Here is a 23,062-nt window from a genome sequence, read left to right as displayed (position 1 = left end):
ATTATTTTCTCAAAAATGATTTTTTAGCCCGCAATTTTTTATTTTCCCAAGGGTAACAGGAGAAACTGGACAACAACTTTTGGGGTCAAATTTCTCCTGAGTACGCTGATACCCCATATGTGGGGGTAAACCACTGTTTGGGCACACGTCGGGGCTCAGAAGGGAAGTAGTGACTTTTGAAATGCAGACTTTGATGGAATGGTCTGTGGACGTCTTGTTGCGTTTGCAGAGCCCCTGGTGTGCCTAAACAGTAGAAACCCCCCACAAGTGACCCCGTTTTGGAAACTAGACCCCCCAAGGAACTTATCTAGATATGTGGTGAGCACTTTGAACCCCCAAGTGCTTCACAGACGTTTACAACGCAGAGCCGTGAAAATAAAAAATCATTTTTCTTTCCTCAAAAATGATGATGTTTTAGCAAGCAATTTTTTATTTTCTCAAGGGTAACAGGAGAAATTGGACCCCAATAATGGTTGTGCAGTTTGTCCTGAGTATGCTGGTACCCCATATGTGGGGGTAAACCACTGTTTGGGCGCACGTCGGGGCTCGGAAGTGAGGGAGCACCATTTGACCTTTTGAATACAAGATTGGCTGGAATCAATGGTGGCGCCATGTTGCGTTTGGAGACCCCCTGATGTGCCTAAACAGTGGAAACCCCTCAATTCTAACTCCAACACACCCCTAACCCTTATCCCAACTGTAGCCGTAACCCTAATCACAACCCCAACCCCAACACACCCCTAACCCTAACCACAACCCTAATTCCAACCCTAACCCTAAGGCTATGTGCCAACGTTGTGGATTCGTATGAGATTTTTCAGCACCATTTTTGAAAAATCCTCGGGTAAAAGGCACTGCGTTTTACCTGCGGATTTACCGCGGATTGCCAGTGTTTTTTGTGCAGATTTCACCTGCGGATTCCTATTGAGGAACAGGTGTAAAACGCTGCGGATTCCGCACAAAGAATTGACATGCTGCGGAAAATACAACGCAGCGTTTCCGCGCGGTATTTTCCGCACCATGGGCACAGCGGATTTGGTTTTCCATATGTTTACATGGTACTGTAAACCTGATGGAACACTGCTGCGGATCTGCAGCCAAATCCGCACCGTGTGCACATAATGAACACCACGCACCAACCCATTTCCTCAAGTCACCAATGGGCCACACTCCAAAAGCAATGTAAACATATTGACCACAGGATAGAAACCTTAGTCACGAAGTGTATCGTTTAAAAAAAATCTTTATTTAACATACATAAAACATACAAAATATTATTAAAATAATGCCTCACAATCAGATGAAAATACTCAATCAGGGTGAGTGGCAACGACTTACAGGTAGGTAATATATTTTATATTTACTTTACTTCCCCTGGAGGAAGCGGATGCGAAACGCGTGTCGGGGTGATCAGGGTGTAGCGTGCCACGAGGCAGGACGCAATTGATACAGGTAATATGTACCGGGCAGTGTGCCCATGATTTTTCGAGGTATATGGTTATTTAAATAAAGATGTTTTTTTAAACGATACACTTCGTGACTAAGGTTTCTATCCTGTGGTCAATATGTTTACCGTGTGCACATAGCCTAATTCTAAAGGTATGTGCACACGCTGCGGAAAACGCTGCGGATCCGCAGCAGTTTCCCATGAGTTTACAGTTCAATGTAAACCTATGGGAAACAAAAATCGCTGTACACATGCTGCAGAAAAACTGCACGGAAACGCAGCGGTTTACATTCCGCAGCATGTCACTTCTTTCTGCGGATTCCGCAGCGGTTTTACAACTGCTCCAATAGAAAATCGCAGTTGTAAAACCGCAGTGAAATGCGCAGAAAAACCGCAGTAAATCTGCGATAAATCCACAGCGGTTTAGCACTGCGGATTTATCAAATCCTCTGCGGAAAAATCCGCAGAGGACCAGAATACGTGTGCGCATTCCTAACCCTAACCCTACCCCTAACCCTAGTTCTTACCCCAACATTAGTGGAACAAAAAAAAAAAAATAATTCTTTATTTTTTTTTTTATTGTCCCTACCTATGGGGGTGGGGTCATTTACTATTTTTTTTATTTTGATCACTGAGAACCTATCTCAGTGATCAAAACTCACTTTGGAACGAATCTGCCGGCAGATTCGGCGGGCGCACGGCACATGCGCCCGCCATTTTGGAAGATGGCGGCGCCCAGGAAAGAAGACGGACGGACCCCAGGAGGCTATGTAAGTATAAGGGGGGAGATCAGGGCACGGGGGGGTTGGCGTCGGAGCACGGGGGCGGGGGGTGGATCGGAACACGGGGGGTGGATCGGAACACGGGGTGGGGGATTGGAGCACGGGGGGAGCGGACAGGAGGACGGGGGAGCGGAGCACAGGACGGAGGGAAGCGGACCACAGATCGGGGGGCTGGGGGGGGGGCGATCGGTGGGGTGGGTGCACATAAGTGTTTCCAGCCATGGCCGATGATATTGCAGCATCGGCCATGGCTGGATTGTAATATTTCACCAGTTTTTTTAGGTGAAATATTACAAATCGCTCTGATGGCTGGTGAAAGTGAAACTGCCAATCAGAGCGATCGTAGCCACGGGGGGGTGAAGCCACCCCCCTGGGCTAAACTACCACTCCCCCTGTCCCTGCAGGCCGGGTGAAATGGGAGTTAACCCTTTCACCCAATCTGCAGGGACGCGATCTTTCTGTGACACAGCATATGCGTCACAGGTCGGATTGGCACCGACTTTCATGACGCATATGCTGTGTCACAGGTCGGGAAGGGGTTAAAACTATGGATATTGGGAATTAATCGAATTGTCCTTTTATAGTGCATTCAAAATAATTAATCAGATTCCCCGCTTGACTGCAAAAGACCTTCAGAAAGATTTAGCAGACTGGTGTTGAGGTACATTGTTCTACTGTTCAGACACATCTGTACAAATATGGCCTTCATGGAAGAATCAGAAGAAAACCTCTCCTGTGTCCTTACCATAAAATTCAGAGTCCGATGTATTGAAAATACATCAGGCTTATTTAGATCTTTTGCAAACAAGCCCTGTGTAACGGATATAGTGGTGGAACCACTGTTCCTTGGTCCGAGGAAAGCCTGGAGGGGCATAACTAGGTGAAAACTTGACTCTTTGCTAGAGCCCCTGATTGTGGGGTTAAACTTAGCTCCAGATGGACACCAGGTGCTACTCCAGGACGGACCTCGGCTGAACAGCTGTTGACCGTCAAGGACATGGAGTTGGAACAGCCTAGAAAGTGAAAGCTTGTCTGGTACAGGCTGGCACAGCAAGAATATAGGAATGGCAAGTGTTAGCGGGAATGGCTGTTATACAGGCGGAAACTGGCAGGTGCACACAGGAATAGCTAGTGTACAGAAGGGCAAGACAAGTGCAGACTGGGATACATGCCCAGGCACTGACCGGTGCAGGCAGATTTGGCAGGCATACAGGAGGGCATGGCAAGTGCAGGTAGGTATGGAAAGTATGGCCGGTATACAGGTAGGCACTGGCAGGTGAATGCAGGATTGGCTGTTATACAGGGGCACAGCAGGTGCAGGCTGGCTCGGATGGTATATAGGCGAGTATGGCAAGTTCATGCAGGTACGGCAAACATGGCTGGTATATAAGCAGGCACAGGAAGATAAACTAGAAGAGGTAACCAGAGAACTAGCAAGCATGCAAGCAGCAGGAGTATACATTTTGCCATTGGCTGAGGATGTGTGCACTGTCCCTGTAAGAGGGCAAGAACGAGAGCCCCAAGCATAGTGCCCAGGGATCAGTGAGCCAAGCGCAAATCCTGGGCAGCAGGAGGAGGAAGTGCGGGATGGGGGCTGCAGCATTGAGTAAGTTGGGGTCCCTTAACATGGGAGGAGAGAGCGTGCAGGGATGCAGATGCTAAATCCTGTGGCCCAATGAGGTTAAAATACAACTCTGTGGTCACAATGATCATGTGTGGGGGAAAAAGGGCACAGAATTTCAGGAAAACAACATCTTTCCAACCATTATGCATAGGAGTGGATCAATCATGCTTTGAGGTTGTGTGGCAGCCAATGGTACGGGGAAAATTTCATGGGTAGACGGAAGAATGAATTCAATTAAGCTTCGACAAATTCTTAATGGAAACATAACTACATAACTTGAACTCAGTCGAGGGGTTCAAGAGAGGCCTGGATGTCTTCCTGGAGCAGATCAATATTGTATCATACAATTATTAGGTTCTGTAGAAGGACGTAGATCTGGGGATTTATTATGATGGAATATAGGCTGAACTGGATGGACAAATGTCTTTTTTCGGCCTTACTAACTATGTTACTATGTTACTATGTTACATTTGTAAAAAGAAAGCTGAAGCTGAAAAGAGGATGGCTTCTACAAATGGATAATTATCCTAAGCATACGTCAAAATCCACAATAGACGACCTCAAAAGGTGCAATCTGAAGGTTTTACAATGGCCCTCACAGTCCCCTAATCTGAACATAATTGAAAATCTGTCTAGACCGCAAAATAGCAGTGCATGCAAGACGACCCAGGAATGTCACAGAACTGGAAGAATTTTCCTAGGAAAAAAATGGATGAAAATCCCTCAAACAAGAATTGAAAGACTCTTGGCTGGCTGCAAACAGTGTTTACAAGCTGCGACTTTCAAAAGGGAATTATACTAGGTACTAACCATGAAGGGTGCCTAAACTTGTATCTGCACATTTTTTTTTTTGAAATTTTTAAAATTTAAAAGATGAAAATATTTTTAACCACTAAAATATATATAAAATTGAAAAACGAATAAATTTGGTATTGGCATAATCATACTAACCTGGAGAATCATAATGCCAAGCAATTTTTTTTTTTTTTTTTTTTTAACCACAAAATGCAGAAAAAAAATAAATAAAAAAAACCTTCACAACCCCCACCCCACCCCTATTTTATTTCCATTTGGAATTTTTTTTTTCCCGTTTGTAGTACAATATAAAAAGATAAAATTAGTGGTGTGATTCCAATCTGCAACTTGTCCATTAGAAAACAAGCCTTCATACGGCTATGCCAATGCAAAATAAAAATATGACCCTTAGAAGAGGGGGGCAAAAAGAAAAAAAAAATGAAAGTGCAGAAAAACAAAAATGTCCTTTAACGGTTAATTCAATTTCTACTTAATGGAATCATTTTGTTTTAAATATTCAGCTGTAGAGGACTCCTGTGCTGTTAAGATTACAGTCTAAGCAGCGATCACTAGGACTTGGACTTACACTATGGCCGCCTGTGGATCTCTCTGGACGCCTTGTAATATTCCTGTGATTAAATACTGTGCTACATTGATGGAAGCTTCAACGTGGCCGCCATCAGAAGCTTTTACTATGAACTCATAGGCCAGTGTCTGGAAGGAAATGCAAACAAAATCAATTTTTCTAAGCTCTTTTATAGAAGTTATTAAATGCACACTCATATGGAAACAACCATTTATTGACTGAGCAGCAAAGGATTCAGAATCTGCTAATCCCCCCAAAAATAAAGTTTTGACATACATAATGCAAATGACCGGGTCCCTGTTCTCCCCTGCACACTGGAGTGGACCGACAAAGGAGGCCCCAAAAAAGGGACATAGATTCCGACATCTTGTTGCCTCTGGCTTCCTGTTCTCCTGATGCCCATACATTTTATATTGGCATACACTCAAAATCTAGGGCATCCGGGCAGAAGTATGGGGTATGTGTACCGATTCAGATCTTCAGCACCATTTATTTTTACTCACATACAGTAGCACCATTAAAGGGAATTTGTCGGCGGGTTTTATTTTGTAATCTGAGAGAAGCATGTTGTAGTGGATGAGAGCCTGAGTACAGGGATGTGTCACTTACTAGGCTTACGTTTTGCGGTTTCAAAACCATGTGTTTCATTAGCAGGACATTATCACTACAGGACCAGGAGTCTAGTGCTTCCTGGGCCGACCCAGCTCAGCACTCATTAGCAGCTCTGTCAATATACACAGATCATTGCCAATCAGTGGTGTGGGTGGGTTATACACAGATCAGCATTCTGAGCACCGCTAGCTCTGCAGAAGAGAAAATTGATTCCATCAAAACTGCTACACCAAGCTGATACTTTGCTAGAATCAGCATCTTCATGTCAACATGATGCTGTAAAATTACTTTGTAAAACCTGCTGACCAATTCCCTTTAATTCCACAGCACTTTTCAGATACCATCATCAATGTCCCCATTGGTCTCACCATCTAAATGCCCTATGAGTGTCTTAGAGGTGTAGGAGGAAACCTCAGTACTTAGCGTAAACCCACAGAAACAAGCGGTTCCCAACAGAAACATGGGGAGAACAAACTCCTTGCCGATGTCATCCTTGGTGAGATTTGAACCCAGGACTCCAGAACTGCAAGGCTGTTGGGCTAACCACTGAGCACCTACCCAGCACCATTAAGAATGGTGCTCCCAGAGAAAAAGTCCAGTAGTCTCCCCACAGAGCTGCAAATAAATGTGAAGGAAAACCTGCAGCGTAAAATGTCAAATCGCGGTGCCGCTCAATGTGCTCCACCTTTCTAGGGTAATCGGCAAAAGAGTAGACACTTCAAGTCACCAATATGTCAGTAGTCAGACTCACTTCATTGTCACCGTCATCCCCTGGGTAGGTGCCGTGTAGGTGCATCACTCCGAGGTTAAACGCTGCGTCCGTATTCCCCTTGTCATAGGCTTCTTTCCAATATTTCACGGCTGTGACATAATCTTTCTGGAAATTATGGTAATACCAACCCAAGCCATTCAGAGCTTCAACCAGTCCCTGGGTACAAGGACAACAATCAACCATTGTTAAAGCAGATGCTTATTATGCAATTTTGACTGTCGCCCAAGAGTCTAGCCCCGATTTCCTCCTTTACACAATCAAAATTATTATACATGCCAACAAGGAGGAAGAAAAGGCCTTCCTTATACCGTCTGAAACAATGTATTAATAAATTGGGCTTCATTAGTGTGACCTAAAAGGGATAAGGCGGCTCCATGTGCACTAACAGAGCTATGAGATTTGCACGGATCTCAATGAGTACTTCTCTCCTGTTTTATAACCTTCAGAACAATGACCTCCATATTTATAAAACTTCTTGGATGACATTCCTGTGCTGTATATTCCTGCCCTGGTCTTCTCTTTGGACCTAAACCACCTTAAAAGTTTTATACGGTTCTAATATTAATCATAGTAATAATTGCTACGTGCAGACAAACCATACAGATCATGTCCAATTGGAAACTAAATCTTTATATAATTATATCATGGGCTAAGACTTCATAGAGTTGAACAAAAACAATTTTCAGGACCATTGTCCAGTGGCTACATCTGTAGCACAAGGCCACCGGACTAAAGCCCTGCGATACTAATGCCTGCCAGCATCCCCGGTTCCTTTTTTGTTTCTTTGACCCGGTGCAAAGTCATGCCACAAAGATGATGTCCCACTGGGTTGACCAATCTTGAGGAGCCAGAAAAGCCAACAGGTAGATGGATCATAGGGCTTTGATCAGGCAACCAAAAACTATTGACGTGGCTGTTGTATCAGCGTCCTGTAGGGATGTGGACTGTCTTACCTTGTTCCTGCTTCTGAAGACAACAGACACGCTGTGTGAACACAGTCGGGCGGTTTGATATGTAAAAGTAACGTGTGTCTAATGTAATGTATTATGGTGATGTACTGTACATAAGAGGTTAATGAATAATGTGAGGATAGCAGAAGGATAAGCTTAAGGTACCTTCACACTGAGTGACTTTAGAACGATAACGATCCGTGACGTTGCACGTCCTGGATAGCGATATCGTCCAGTGTGACACGCAGCAGCGATCAGGATCCTGCTGTGACATCGCTGGTCGGAGCTAGAAGGCCAAAACTTTATTTCGTCGCTGGATCACCCGCTGACATCGCTGAATCGGCGTGTGTGACGCCGATTCAGCGATGTCTTCACTGGTAACCAGGGTAAACATTGGGTTACTAAGCGCAGGGCTGCGCTTAGTAACCCGATATTTACCCTGGTTACCATTGTAAACGTAAAAAAAACAAACACTACATACTTGCATTCCGGTGTCTGTCGCGTCCCAAGGCGTTCTGCTTCCCTGCACTGTCAGCGCCGGCTGGCCGTAAAGCAGAGCACAGCGGTGATGTCACCGCTCTGCTTTACGGCCGGTGCTTACACAGTGCAGGGAAGCTGAAGGCAGGGGACGCGACAGACACCAGAAAGTATGTAGTTTTTTTGTTTTTTTTTCACATTTACACTGGTAACCAGGGTAAACATCGGGTTACTAAGCGTGGCCCTGCGCTTAGTAACCCGATGTTTACCCTGGTTACCAGAGGACTTCGGCATTGTTGTTCGCTGGAGAGCTGTCTGTGTGACAGCTCTCCAGCAACCACACAACGACGAAACAGCAACGCTGCAGCGATCGGAATCGTTGTCTATATCGCTGCAGGGTCGCTTAACGTGACGGTACCTTTAGGACAGCATAGGACACAGAATAAGGGTAATAGGTTTAGCATGAAAGATAGGAAATGGTTAAGAATAGGATTAGCCCAGTAGTGGGCACCAGAGCTGATAAGAAGGGGACACTCCCTAGTTAGAGGGAGTTCAGTGTCAGCCAGTGAAGTGTATAGAGGAGTTCAAGTTCATATGCGGTGGGCTGCCGGGGGGCAGCATGGGCCAAATGTTCGAGGTAGTGGGAGGCCAAATGGAGATCCCTGATAGACATTCAAACAGCATCCGGGGCCTAGGGCTTGGGCCAGGAACCACGAGGAGGTGGAATTACATGGTGGACAGATTGTCTGTCCCGGGTGCACTGCCAGAGTGGACAACAAATCCCTGAAGCTGATGGAGTCAGTGGGCTTGGGGGTAATCAAGAGTGAACAGGTGGGAAGACCGAAGAGGAGTTGTACTAAGGAGGAAGGAAGTGCCAGTTGCTGTTCCCTATCCCACTTGTGACCACCTGATGAACTTGGACTGTTCAGTAAAAGTTTACCTATTGCAAAGAACTTAGGAGCCACCACACACAATGCATGGGACACCAATGACACAGGCCTGGAGACAGCAGAGGCCTGCAGCCCACAAGTGAGTGTGATGCACCCAACACCCCATTGGGATCGGGAACCTTTTTCTGTAAAGTTCCAGAGGGCAACTGGAAAGCAGCTCAGTTGTGACTACCACTCTTGGGACACACTTCAGTCCCACTAGTCCAAGATTCATTCACTTCCACTAACATCCTGACCAATGAGCTCAATCTTTTCCTGCCATTTCAGTGGATGGGACCTCACCAGAAACATCCCCTTGATTGAGGAATAGGAAACATTGTTTTTACATTGCGTAGAAGAAGCAATGTACAGAGCCGATGCACAGCTCAGTGCATTTTGTAGCAGCCATTGTCTGTTTTGCAGGTCAGCTGCCATGCACTAAAATATGATGATCGAGGGGTACTGGCAGTTGGACTCCACCAGTCCGATACTGGTGAAAACGAAATATCCTAAGAATAAGTCATCAACATCCGGGAAAACCGAATTAACGAGCTGCTGGATGTAAACCTTTTGCACAATTGCTTGCATTTAAAATAATCAAATTGCAGGTGAAATCTCAGTGTAAAACTGGTCCCTAGTCGGGTGCTGTATAGACTTAATGGGTATGCAGCCATTATACCTATTATTCCAAATGTATCAAACAAAAAAAGCTTATATACATTTGCTCAGTGTTTGGCAGATGCAAAGTCTCTCTTTTTCTGCCCATGAATAATTCTCACACACAGATATAAAGATTTTCTGGGGTTAAAATGTCCTTGTATACAGAACTTCTACAATTAGTAGTAAATCATTTATAGGACTTAAAAAAAAAAAAAAAAACTGTTCTGGTCGTGTGATGGACTCACAGCTGCACAGCTCAATGCAGTTACACTATAGTTATCTGATCATGCGACAGGTTGTGATCTGGGCACATTTTTATACATGGGGAGTAAGTTATGTAAATTCCAACTGAATTAAAGCCAGAGATCTTAAGAGAAATAAGGTATGGAAAAAGCTATGGTAAATGCAGCGCCCCAGAGACCTGGTCGTTGCAGTAATGTCACTCTGCCACTAAGGGGAGTGATGGTACGTCTGATGGCACTAAAGGAGTTCATCTGACCAGGTATCACCAGCACACATTACACTTCACACTCCGGTCACTAGGGGGAGCAAAAGGTTTTATTTATTAGTCCCCTCCTCACACTGGTAAAACTAGGGGTTGGATAGGAAGTTAGTCAGAAGCTGACTGGGTTTTGTCCAGGCAACATCCCGTGGCAGGGGGTGTTGTGGGGAAGATTCAGGGGGGTCCCTGTCAGGCGTGGGAACCTGACAGGCACCTGGCGACAAGGATAGAACGTTACGGAGCCGCACCTGCGCTACCCTGCGGCAGCATCTAAAGAAAGGACACGAAGCGAAGGATATTGTGGACAGTGAGAAACGAGATCTACTGGCTCTCCTTTGTGCTTTGGAGTCGTGCCCCGAGATCGGCAACATCCTACTGAGGCGCGTAGCCGGTGACCAGAACACCGAGGAAGTAACTGACTTTATGCCTTACTTCAAATACCGCAGGACAGTTAATTATAGGTTGGCTGTCTACCATACATCACCTAAGAAGACATATTGGGCAAACGTGGAGAGGGGCGTCTCTAGGGTCTCAGAATAGCTCCGAGCCTTCCCGTCAAACGGGTGCATCCTAGCCATAGCAAACCTGGGGGACGGAGAATAGAAAGAACGAGAACAGAAGTTGTGAGGACTATCCTGAATGCTCAGCAGGGAAGCACTACAACACAGGTGCTAGTGGTAGGCAACGATTTCCACCTGCAAAGGGGACTGTGGATGTGCCTTTGGACCGGCCGGTCTCAGACAGCCCTGTTAACCATGCTCTGGATTGAGGATCCTGAAGCCTTCAGTAAAGAGGTAAAGAGACTGCAACCTTGTGTCCTCATTATTGACTGCACCTCACACCATCGCCATCTACATTATCAAGAAGCCCTGGGGATACACTTCACCTGTGGGAAGGTATACCATCTAGCTGCCATCACATCACCCCAGTGGACCCCAAGCAGCGTCGGTCTCCCTGGCCGAATACCACAGGTGGCGTCACAAAGCATTAGCTGACTTTCATCATCCCTTTTATTGGACGCCCCTTAGCAGGGTCACGGACCGGGTCCAGCCACTGTGACATCCCCAGAACTAAGCCAGAGGACCGGTACCGAGTAATCCGCGGCCCTGTGTCTGGGGGCGCTCCATAAATATATTTAAAAAATGTTTAAACTTTTATACCGGTGCCAAACATCAATGACGCTACAAAGTCGTGATGTAGCCCCAGCCTAAGGCCTCATTCAGACATTAGTTTATCACATACGACTTCTATCCACTTTTTTTGTTCGAGAACTGGTACCAATTATAGTCTATGGGGCGGATCACATGTTCATGTTTAGATGCAGACCACTCTTCACAAAACATGGAGACCGGTCCGATTTTGATTTCAGTCCTCCGATCAACTCTTCACTGCAAGGTTATAAGACCATGAAAACAAAAAGAAAAATAAACAGAACTCGGATGTTTGAGGGAACTTGTTCATTAAAAAAAATAAATAAAATAAAAGTAGTAATGAAATGGATAAACTGAAAATGGGACACAATGATGAAAATCTGATCCAAAACAATGATGTCATGATTTAGGACTGCTGCTAGTTTATATTAACTGTTCACATTTATTCACGGGTTTTTTCCTGTTCGGCCTCCACTAAACGGTATTGTTGCTTTTTTATTATTGTTTTAAATATGGTGTAATAAAAGTTATATTTTATCCGCATTATTCGTGGGATCTCTTCATGTTTCCATTTAATATGATTTAATATGGAAGATTTGTGTATACTGAAAGTCTGTATGAGAAATTACCCACGTCTGAATGAGCCCTAAAACACACATTTTACATTAATATGATGAAACTGGAATGCCCTTTAATATATTATCTTTTTTACCTTTGCAGCAGCTTTCTTCATCAATTTTAAGGCTAGCTTCTCGTTCTTTGGGACACCGTCACCCTAAAAAAGTTAAATAAAAAAAAAAAATCAGTAATACCTGCATGAAATTTTTATGGTAGAGGACACAACTAGGCCATGTTCTAATATTTTAATAAGGCCTCATTTACACGTCTTTCATGTACATCATGTTTTTCAAGAATAAAAATATGTACGGTAGTTTTTGGCAAAAAAAAAAAAAAAAAAAATGGGAGGGATATCAGTTACTGATCTTTGATCAAATTTACCCATTCATGTGGACAGGTCCTTTAAAAAAGATAAAATAAAAAAAAAGGGATAACACTGATGCCTACCGCAGATCATCTGAGCGCTGTCCATTTTTTACTGGGTAGGGGAAGTTTTTGGAAAGGTTTATTTTTTTTTTTTGCATATGAGAAAAATTGTAGCGACATTCATGGGAAAAACTGACATGGATCAAAAATGGATAAAAATCAGATCCAACACATGAATAAAAACGCTCTTTTGCTCAAGAAAAAAAAAAAAAAAAAAAATGTCTGAATGAGGCCTACTGCAGAGCAGATTAGCGTAGTGGTTCACATTCGGCAATCTCCAGTCCTAGAGTGACTGCAGAAATGTGAAACATCGTTTATGGTCTTTTTCCAGGTGTACAGATGAGCCTGCACCATGCTATGGGTTACGTGACTGAACGCACCTTAAACAACAAAACAGCATAATCATACATCAGCATCGGCTCCTCGTTCTCCTTGGCCCCTCGCTCATACCACGCTATGGCTGCTCTCGGGTTCTTCGTTACTCCTTGCTGACCCCAGTAAAGCATCTGTGCCATTCTGTGCTAGATAAAGCAAACATCGCCACAATTACCTTTTATGCTTAAACTAAGCTGCTGTTTTAATGCTTTTAATTTATTTATTTATTTATTTATTTAGTTAAACATCAAGTAAGTAGTGTGCAGTGTGTAAAGGGGGAATTCTGCAGACATCTAATTCCACCTCCCTAAGCACCTTACATAAGGGTCCCGGGGTGTGTGCGCATGCGGTTACATTTCTGTTATAGACACCTTCAGGATACGTTCTGGCACAATTTGTTCAGCACTCGATTTTAACTTCAAAGACATAAACAGATGGTTTTGTTAAAATAAAGTCTTGTTTACTGATGTGAGAACATATACTGTATTATTCGGACTCCAAGATACACGGGGGGGGGGGGGGCGTCTTATATTGCGATCGCAGGCTTACCATGGGGGTTGCGGCAGAGGTGTGGCGATGCAGCGGGGGTGCAGAGTGCACCTGAATAGGGTCCATTAAGGATGCCAGTGGCAGAAATGTGCGGGCGGCGCCGCAGCTCGGTGTCCACTGTGAGCAGAGTGCATCACCGGTTTCCCTGCGGCCATCTTCCTGAAGCCGTGGGCCACCGGAGGCCACACGTGCGCAGATTGAAATCTCGGCAGCACTCAGCTTCAGAAAAATGGCCGCAGGGAAAAGGGTGATGCACTCTGCTCACCGTGGAAAACGGGCCGCAGCGTCGCCACATTTCTGCCGCCAGTATCCTGAAGAAGGGACCCTGCTCAGGTGCACTCCGCACTGCCGCAGCATCGCCATACCTCTGCCGCCGCCAGCATCCTGAGTATGGGACCCTGCTCCAGCTCTGCCTCACCGCCGACACCAGACCCGCAGCATCGCACCCCGGGACTGCAGCATTGCCCCACTTATGCCGCCGCCAGCTTCCTGAGGAAGAGACCCTGCTTTCTGTGACCCCTCTGTAGCACCACTGGCTCTTAGGCAAGATACGTTAAATTCGGACAACAAGACTGACTCCCATCTTAAAATCTTTTTTCGGCTATTTTCCACCCCAAATTTGGGGTGTGCCTTATAGTCTGAAAAATACGGTATACAAAAGGTCAGCAGGAAGAATGCTTGGCTTTCTCTTCTGCATTAAATGACAAAGGTTTGTGCATAATGGTTTTGGACGGTGACATCACTTTCAGGCTGGGGTCACACTCAGCGTAGGGAAATACGGTCCGTTTTTTTTTTTTTTTTTAACAGGCGTAATACGCAGAAATGATCCCAAAACAGTGATCCATATGTCATCCATAGGCAAGGTGTGGCTGCGTATTTTGCACATGTAAACCTCCAAATGTAATCCGTATTGTCATCTATACAGCGAGATTCTCTCACCGGCTTGCAAAATGGACATAGAATGGATCCATAGGCACATACATACAGACTATAACTTTTTTTGGGGGGGTTAAAGTAAAGCAGCACAGCCCACAATGGAGACCTGGTGTATATTCAGTCCTCAACACTGGAAACCTGCTGTTCTCGGGAGGTGCTCGCGTATGAAACAAGGAGAAAACCATGTAGCGGAAATAGAACGCGGCAACACTCACCGAGCCTGTGGTAGGAGCTTGTCTTTATTGAAGCATGCATACAAACAAGACAAGCTCCTACCACAGGCTCGGTGAGTGTTGCCACGTTCTGTTCTATTTCCGCTACATACATACGTCAATGAGACACATACTGCACAGACCAAAAGTTTGGACACCTTCTCATTTAAAGATTATTCTGTATTTTCATCACTATGAAAACTGTACATTCACACTGAAGGCATCAAAACTATGAATTAACACATGTGGAATTATATACTTAAAAAAGTGTGAAACAACTGAATATATGTCTTATATTCTAGGGTCTTCAAAGTAGCCACCTTTTGCTTTGATGACTGCTTTGCACACTCTTGGCATTCTCTTGATGAGCTTCAAGAGGTAGTCACCGGGAATGGTTTTCACTTCACAGGTGTGAAGTGTCAGGTTTAATAAGTGGGATTTCTTGCCTTATAAATGGGGTTGGGACCATCAGCTGTGTTGTGCAGAAGTCTGGTGGATACACAGCTGATAGTCCTACTGAATAGAATGTTAGAATTTATATTATGGCAAGAAAAAAAGCAGCTAAGTAAAGAAAAACGAGTGGCCATCATTACTTTAAGAAATGAAGGTCAGTCAGTCCGAAAAATTGGGAAAACTTTGAAAGTGTCCCCAAGTGCAGTGGCAAAAACCATCAAGCGCTACAAAGAAACTGGCTCACATGAGGACCACCCCAGGAAAGGAAGACCAAGAGTCACCTCTGCTTCTGAGGATAAGTTTATCCGAGTCACCAGCCTCAGAAATCGCAGGTTAACAGCAGCTCAGATTAGAGACCAAGTCAATGCCACACAGAGTTCTAGCAGCAGACATCTCTACAACTGTTAAGAGGAGACTTTGTGCAGCCGGCCTTCATGGTAAAATAGCTGCTAGGAAACCACTGCTAAAGACAGGCAACAAGCAGAAGAGACTTGTTTGTGCTAAAGAACACAAGGAATGGACAATAGAATAGTGGAAATCTGTGCTTAGGTCTGATGAGTCCAAATTTGAGATCTTTGGTTCCAACCACCGTGTCTTTGTGCGACTCAGAAAAAGTGAACAGATGAACTCTACATGCCTGGTTCCCACCGTGAAGCATGGAGGAGGAGGTGTGATGGTGTGGGGGTGCTTTGCTGGTGACACTGTTGGGGATTTATTCAAAATTGAAGGCATTCTGAACCAGCATGGCTACGACAGCATCTTGCAGCGGCATGCTATTCCATCCAGTTTGCGTTTAGTTGGACCATCATTTATTTTTCAACAGGACAATGACCCCAAACACACCTCCAGGCTGTGTAAGGGCTATTTGACCAAGAAGGAGAGTGATGGGGTGCTACGCCAGATGACCTGGCCTCCAGTCACAAGATCTGAACCCAATTGAGATGGTTTGGGGTGAGCTGGACCGCAGAGTGAAGTCAAAAGGGCCAACAAGTGCTAAGCATCTCTGGGAACTCCTTCAAAATTGTTGGAAGACCATTCCCGGTGACTACCTCTTGAAGTTCATCAAGAGAATGCCAAGAGTGTGCAAAGCAGTCAAAGCAAAAGGTGGCTACTTTGAAGAACCTAGAATATAAGACATAATTTCAGTTGTTTCACGCTTTTTTGTTAAGTATATAGTTCCACATGTGTTAATTCATAGTTTTGATGCCTTCAGTGTAAATTTACAATTTTCATAGTCGTGAAAATACAGAAAAATCTTTAAATGAGATGGTGTGTCCAAACTTTTGGTCTGTACTGTATATACCATAGGACAAGTTCTTATGTGATGTATATACAACAGCCCTATGTCTCCAGTGATTTATATACCGCAGCCCCATGTCTTCTGTGAAGTATAGACAGCAGCCTCAGTGTATCCTATGTGATGTATTCAGCAGTCTGTTTTATATGTGGCAGCCCCAGTATCTCCTATGTGATGCATTTAATGAAGGCTCAATGTGTATTATGTGATGTATTTAGCAGTATCAGTGTGTCCTATGTGATGTATATACAGCAGTCTCAGTGTCTCCTACGTGATGTATACTGCAAGTCTTCTACGACCCGAGTTCTGCCAATTCAGTGTGAGCAGTGACGAATTTCCCCCTGTGAGGAGACTTGAGGTGTAAGATACATCTGTGTTTGGTACAACTTAATGCTGCAAATTTTTTTTTACAAAAAACTTATCACAAGAGTCGCTGGCACTCCAGACTGATGCAAATTTGGAAAAGAAGACACGAGTAGCATCATCATCCATACCATCTAACACTCCTCGTCAAAGAGAAGCAGATCCAGCTGTCATTAGGGATGTGTTAAATGGTTTAGCCAAATACAGTAGAGTAATTTTCAAGTTGATAATTTTGTACGGCCCCCGAAGAATGGTATAAATAGCCAAATGGCCCTTGAAGGAAAAAAAGATCCCCCACCCTGGCTTAATGAAACTGGACTTATTGTGAAAATTAATGTGAGAATGGCTATAAGTACACCAGCCTCATCAGATCTAGATCATAATATGTGCGGTTTGTATTGTAAAATATGTAGACAGATCCTTTTTAAAGTCAGCATATGGCCATGATATGTCTGACTGCCAAACAGGTAATCGTAACTAAGGAAGAATACAATGGACTTCTAGTGATGAGGAGTTTACTACATTTATGAGCCCAGTCATCAGTCTCAGCCTGTCACCAATCATTAACAGCCCCATCTGAACAGGGATGTACATGAAAAAAAAAAAAAAATTTAATTATATATATATATATATATATATATATATATATATATATATATATATATATATATATATATATATATATATATATATATATATATATATATATATATATATATATATATATATATATATATATATATATATATATATATATATATATATATATATAGTCTTGTGAGGAGCTCTGGGGAGATCCAGATTCATGAACACAGAAGTCCCGGACTATGGCTCCACTGCTCCTTCATAGCAGCCATTATCCACACAGCACATCCTCATACCAGACAAAAAATATTTATGGTAATTCAATGCAATAATTTACATACAATGCTTGAATTGAATGACATCCGTCTCTTGTTACCTAGTAAACAGAGAAGTTGGCTGCTCCTGTCGATGGATTTTTATAATAGTAGATGTTAAAGGGAAGACATCAGAAAATGAGGATGATGTTTAAATCAGGTTTTTCAACACCATTTTTTAAATGGCCTTTTTCAAATCATGATCTTTATTAAAATTTTAAAATAAATGTAATTTTGTACTTTCTCCACTGGCTACTAGGGTTTTTTTTTTTTATAAAAGAGATTAATTTTCCCTGTGCTGTCAGGAAGATGCACAGGAGTTTCCTTATTAGAGGCAGGAATACAACGACAGACAACATCTCTACACACTTGTGATGGCCACTGTATCCAGAAATCACTATAGGCGAGTCACAGCTGACTTCCTCCACAGTTACCTTCGCACACGCTCATTAGATGCTTCAATACAAAAGATCAAAAGATAGGGCCGAGCCTGTTCATTGTGGCTAATGTACATGTGTCATTTCCCAAGCCAACAGGAAGTTAAAGTCTAGTAAAACCCCAGTGGCTGTGAAAAATCGCAAGATTTCCATTTTTTTTGTAAAATTTCTAATGCAGATTGTAAGAAGCATAAAAAAAAAATTGCCAAAACTTCTGTTTAACGCCAAAACCAATTTTAAACTGTATTTTTTTTTTTTTATAAAGCTTCTCTTTACAGATAGTTAACTCTGAACATCTCAGTTACCTGGGAATACACATCTCCCCTCTCTGCATTCTGTTTAAGCCATAAAAATAGGTCATCGTTTTCTCTAGTCTGTTCTTTCAATACGTCTTTATCCATTAATCTTATGGTTTCCACAAATGCCTTAGAAAAAAAATATATATTAGAATAGTATTAACATGATATGCTCTGATGGAGAAGTAAATTAATAATGGAAATCACTGGTATGGTAAAAAAAAAAAAAAAAGTTCTCTTGTAAATCAGTCAGGGTCCAACAACCGACCCAATCAGCACAGCGCAGGTCCGTACATTGTTTAGCGGTCACTGCCAAGTTTCATACTTCATCGCCCATTCACTTGAATAGGAGAGAAGGTGCAGTAGACGAGAGCAGGCACTAAACAATATATTTTACTTACATCCGTCCGCCTCAGATCTAGGTGTACCAGACGTCAGACACCCACCAATCTCATACTGAAGGTATATGTTTGCCCTAGACAACCCCTTTAATGCTGCTGAAACCAACATTTAGCATAAGGGGCAGTTACATTTTCATATATTAGCGGTATTAAAGAATGTAAAATGCAAAAGGCCTCTTCAGAGAGGAAGAGGACATGACCTTTAGTACCACCTATAGGAAGTCGCAATCCTAAAAGTCAATATCAACCCTTTAAAGGGGCCTTGCTTTAGATAAGAAGCCAAATCAAAAACTCCACTTTGAGAGAATTTCAGGGTGCTCTCCCCCTCATCAGTGCAAAGCAGGAGAACTGGTTTGGCTGGATGAGACTCCTGACAGGAGATCGAAGGGGAAATGTCTCCATTTCTGTGGCCTGCCAAGGCGACAGTCCATTATTCATCTCATGTGGGAAATTTTAATAATTTGGGGAAAAGGAGGAGGTCAGACTGTGGAAGGAGAAGGAGGATTCAAGGGTGTATCAAACCTCAGAGTTTAAGTTTTGATGGGAATGAGGTTTTGTAGCAGACCGCCTCGATAATATATATAAGTGAGAGAAATAGCATTCATTACTTGTTCGGCGTTTCTTGATAATCGATCCTTTGGCGTCTTCTTTGCAACATTGATATAGTAAGAGAAGGCAACATCTAGATCCAAGGTATGATTGTCTATTCCTTGGAGGTGCTTATATCCAAGCTTCAGAAGACCAAGCCTATCGTTTCCCTGTGCCCCAACCAGGCTGTAGAGCAGAGCCTAGAAACAGAGGTCAAAGAGGTAAAAAAAAAAATAATGAATCACATCCCTAACTAATTACTCTTAGCACCACCATAAGCTGAAATTACACTGATAAAGATTGTTCACATGATTGTACGCACCTCAGCCGGATCAGCGGGTACACCAAGACCAATCTCATACATGACACTGAGTAGGTAAGTAGCTTTATGGTATCTACTGCAGCTGGCGTCAAGCAAATTGGGCACAGCATCTTTGAGGTGATGAAAACTATATGACAAATTTTTCAAAGTTTCCTCAAATATATTTTTTCCAAACTGGATGCCCAAATCACTAGAGAAATCTAAAATAAAAAGTTTATTAATAGTCAGTTGCTTAATTACAAAAAAAAAAAAAAAAAAAAAAAAAAGTGTCTGGTAAAGATGGTTAGAAATGAAAACATCAGAAATTGACAAAGTTATATTTTCTTGTACTTAAAGAGATTTGAAATACATTTTTATTTCATAAACTGTTCTTATCTTATGTCGTGTGTAAACATATTTCCATACTTACAGAAAGCAGTCTTCAGCTTCCTGCACCTAACTGGTCCCACTTGAGGACTCCTCTTTGATGGCTCAGTGTCCATTGTGTTGCTTGGAGCTACAGCCTTTATTGTTTTATGAAGCCTCACAACGAGCCTCTATAGACTACACACAGAGGGACTCAGCTCACACACAAACCTCCATGGGAGCCATTTAGTCTGTTTGCAGGTCACATGGGAAAGACCCCAATTGGTACACATTTTAAAAATACTTTATATAACTAGGCAATTGAGATAAAAATCTCAAACTTAGTTTGGACTTTAAAGAAAACTGATCACCTGGAAAACTTAATGAAATAAAAAGTAAACCAAAATATAAAAACCCATCTGCAGTATATATAATTAGGAGAACTAAAAAGTTCCTTTGATTTAGGGGTAACAGCAAGGGTGTAACTACAACAGGTGCAGGGGTTGCAATCGTACCTGGGCCCTGGAGCCTATGGGGCCCTAAAAGTCCCTTTGGCCTATAGAAAAAGACTACTGCTATTAACGATTTAAAATATTTGGGGGCCCTGTTGGAGCTTTCGCATCGGGGCCCATGAGTTTCAAGTTACACCACTGGGTAACAGCTCGGCCTGTTAAGAAATAAGAGACTGAAGTCAGGGCTCTCCACTGTCTCTTTTACAGCTGTGTGAGACTTCCTTCATTGGAGTTGGAAGATATCATGGTGTGTTATGTGCTTCTGTCTTACTGCTGTCTCTTATTTCATGAGGGATGCTATAATATTAACCCCTTACCGGCATCGGACGTACTATACTGTCCGATGCCGGCTCCCCTGCTTTGATGCAGGGCTCCGGTGAGCCCGCACCAAAGCCGGGACATGTCAGCTGTTTTGAACAGCTGACATGTGCCCGTAATAGGCGCGGGCAGAATCGCGATCTGCCCGCACCTATTAACTAGTTAAATGCCGCTGTCAAACGCAGACAGCGGCATTTAACTACCGCTTCCGGCCGGGCGGCCGGAAAGGACGTCATCGCCGACCCCCGTCACATGATCGGGGGTCGGCGATGCTTGTGAATGGTAACCATAGAGGTCCTTGAGACCTCTATGGTTACTGATTGCCCGTCGCTGTGAGCGCCACCCTGTGGTCGGCGCTCACAGCACACGTGCAATTCTGCTACATAGCAGCGATCAGCAGATCGCTGCTATGTAGCAGAGCCGATCGTGCTATGCCTGCTTCTAGCCTCTCATGGAGGCTATTGAAGCATGGCAAAAGTAAAAAAAAAAAGTTTAAAAAAGTGAAAAAAATAAAAACATAAAAGTTTAAATCACCCCCCCTTTCGCCCCAATCAAAATAAATAAAAAAAAAATATCAAATCTACGCATATTTGGTATCGCCGCGCTCAGAATCGCCCGATCTATCAATTAAAAAAAACTATTAACCTGATCGCTAAACAGCGTAGCGGGAAAAAAAGTCGAAACGCCAGAATTACGTTTTTTTTTTTTTTTTTTTTTTGGTCGCCGCGACATTGCATTAAAATGCAATAACGGGGGGGGGGGCGTGGCCAGCAGCTCAAGGAGCAGGACGTGCTTCCATTAAGCTCCTCTGCTGGCTATTTATATCTAACTTAATCCGCACTTATCAACAACCCATCCACTGGACTTGAGATATTTAATCAGCTCCTTTCTGGTCCAGGAGACTTTTACACCCTTTTGAGCCCTCAAACTGATCTTATATCGGGCTTAGACCCCGAGGCCTACATGTGAGCCTGAGGCTGGCTGGACGGGCCGAGTGGACCATCAAGTGCGGTGAAATAGCCGACTCGCTGCAGCGGGGGTTTCTCCACCTCCCCCTGCATCTACAGCTGGAGTGCCCGAACGCTTAAATAACTAAAATTCCCAGCCTGCTGAGTACACCACGGCTCTGCTGTAGTCTGGCAGAGAAGATCAGCCGACGAAGCGACGCTGAGGCTGAACGGCTGTTACTTCCAGCCTACACTGGAGAGAGCTGCTGCACGGAAGCACTGCTGCTGAGGGCTGCTCCCATCCCCCTTGCTCCGGCTCAGCGATCATAATTGCCTACCTCCTGCTGCTCCGGCCTGTGATCAGATACCTGCGGGGTCTGTAGCTGCGCCCTGACTCGGCTCTCACCCCTGACCCCTGGACGCTGGGACGTGAGAGAGGAGAACGAAGTGTGGCCGGCGGTCGGTGGTCCCTCTGTCCCGGCGGTGATTGAAGACGTCTGCGCTCCTGGGAGGCGCGGGAACTTTTCGTGCCAGCGCCATATTGGCTGATATGGTGAAGAAGCCCTGCATTTGATGAAGGTAGGGGGATAACGGCCTGCTCTAAACTATCTCCCTCTCCTCAGGGGCCCATCTCCTGCTCCCCCCTGCTGCCCCATACCCAGAGACATCAGTTACACACTACAGAACAGTGTGCTCTGCATTAGCTGTAAACCTGCTGCATGCCCAGGGCTTCTCAGTACGCCGGAGAAGGCAATAGAGGGTGATATTAACCCCCCTTTGGTGAGCAGTGCTGGGAAGGATTGTGAAGCTGCCGTTATCTGCGCTGAGGGTACCTCCTGTTCCTCCTTCCCCATCCATCGTGGGGCAGATTACTTTGAACTATTATATCCCCAAATCGTCTGAGAGTCAACTTGCTTTTATCTTTAAAGCATAATATCCATCACAACTTTCTTGCACCCTACCTATATCAACAGGCAGAAAACTAACAGGATAAAGGAGTGCTATACTGATATCTTCTGGCGATTTACATGAGCTACTGCTCCAACCAAATTTTTTGCTTCATTTTTATTAACAAACTCCTTTTCAGCTCTGCTACATCTTACTTATATCAACAGAGAGCTAGTAACAAAAAGACACTCCACCGCTGCCATCTTCTGGTGACTTACAGGAACTGCTGGTTGTTATTTCAATTTAAGTTTTTCATTTTTCTTTTACAATTCTATTTAGCTTTTTCTCATCTGTGCACTCTATCCCCGGCCGAAGCCGGTCAACCATAAAGCGCAAAATTATGCTCAAACAATAGAGAACCGTTTCTCAACAATGAACTAACACTTTTCACTCGAATGTCCAAGTGGTGACCATTGCATATCACGCCGTCAGAAGCTTTACTATGGGTAAAACAAACAAAGAGCGTGATAAACTTTCAGCTAAACCGCTCGCTGACACTCAAACTCGTAAAGCGCATGGAAATTTAGATAAAT

At 43.8% G+C, this 23,062-nt stretch overlaps 1 protein-coding gene across 1 annotated transcript in view; it reads right to left on the bottom strand.

Moving 5' to 3' along the window:
* The window catches only part of SEL1L3 (SEL1L family member 3), a 77,885-nt gene that overhangs the window by 17,291 nt on the left and 37,532 nt on the right, over nt 1-23,062 (bottom strand). Inside the window, exons 10-16 of the mRNA XM_069744643.1 lie at nt 19,460-19,659; nt 19,158-19,337; nt 18,158-18,277; nt 12,712-12,852; nt 12,000-12,062; nt 6,598-6,774; nt 5,235-5,362 (exon numbers count right to left, since the gene is read on the bottom strand). Coding sequence (XP_069600744.1) covers nt 5,235-5,362; nt 6,598-6,774; nt 12,000-12,062; nt 12,712-12,852; nt 18,158-18,277; nt 19,158-19,337; nt 19,460-19,659 — 1,009 coding nt within the window. The remainder of the gene's footprint in view (nt 1-5,234; nt 5,363-6,597; nt 6,775-11,999; nt 12,063-12,711; nt 12,853-18,157; nt 18,278-19,157; nt 19,338-19,459; nt 19,660-23,062) is intronic.

This window comes from Ranitomeya imitator, chromosome 1 (genome assembly GCF_032444005.1).
Source record: "Ranitomeya imitator isolate aRanImi1 chromosome 1, aRanImi1.pri, whole genome shotgun sequence".
NCBI classification, from domain to species: Eukaryota; Metazoa; Chordata; class Amphibia; order Anura; family Dendrobatidae; genus Ranitomeya; species Ranitomeya imitator.
Note: the sequence above shows the minus strand (reverse complement) of the source record. Positions and strands in the feature narration are given on the sequence as shown.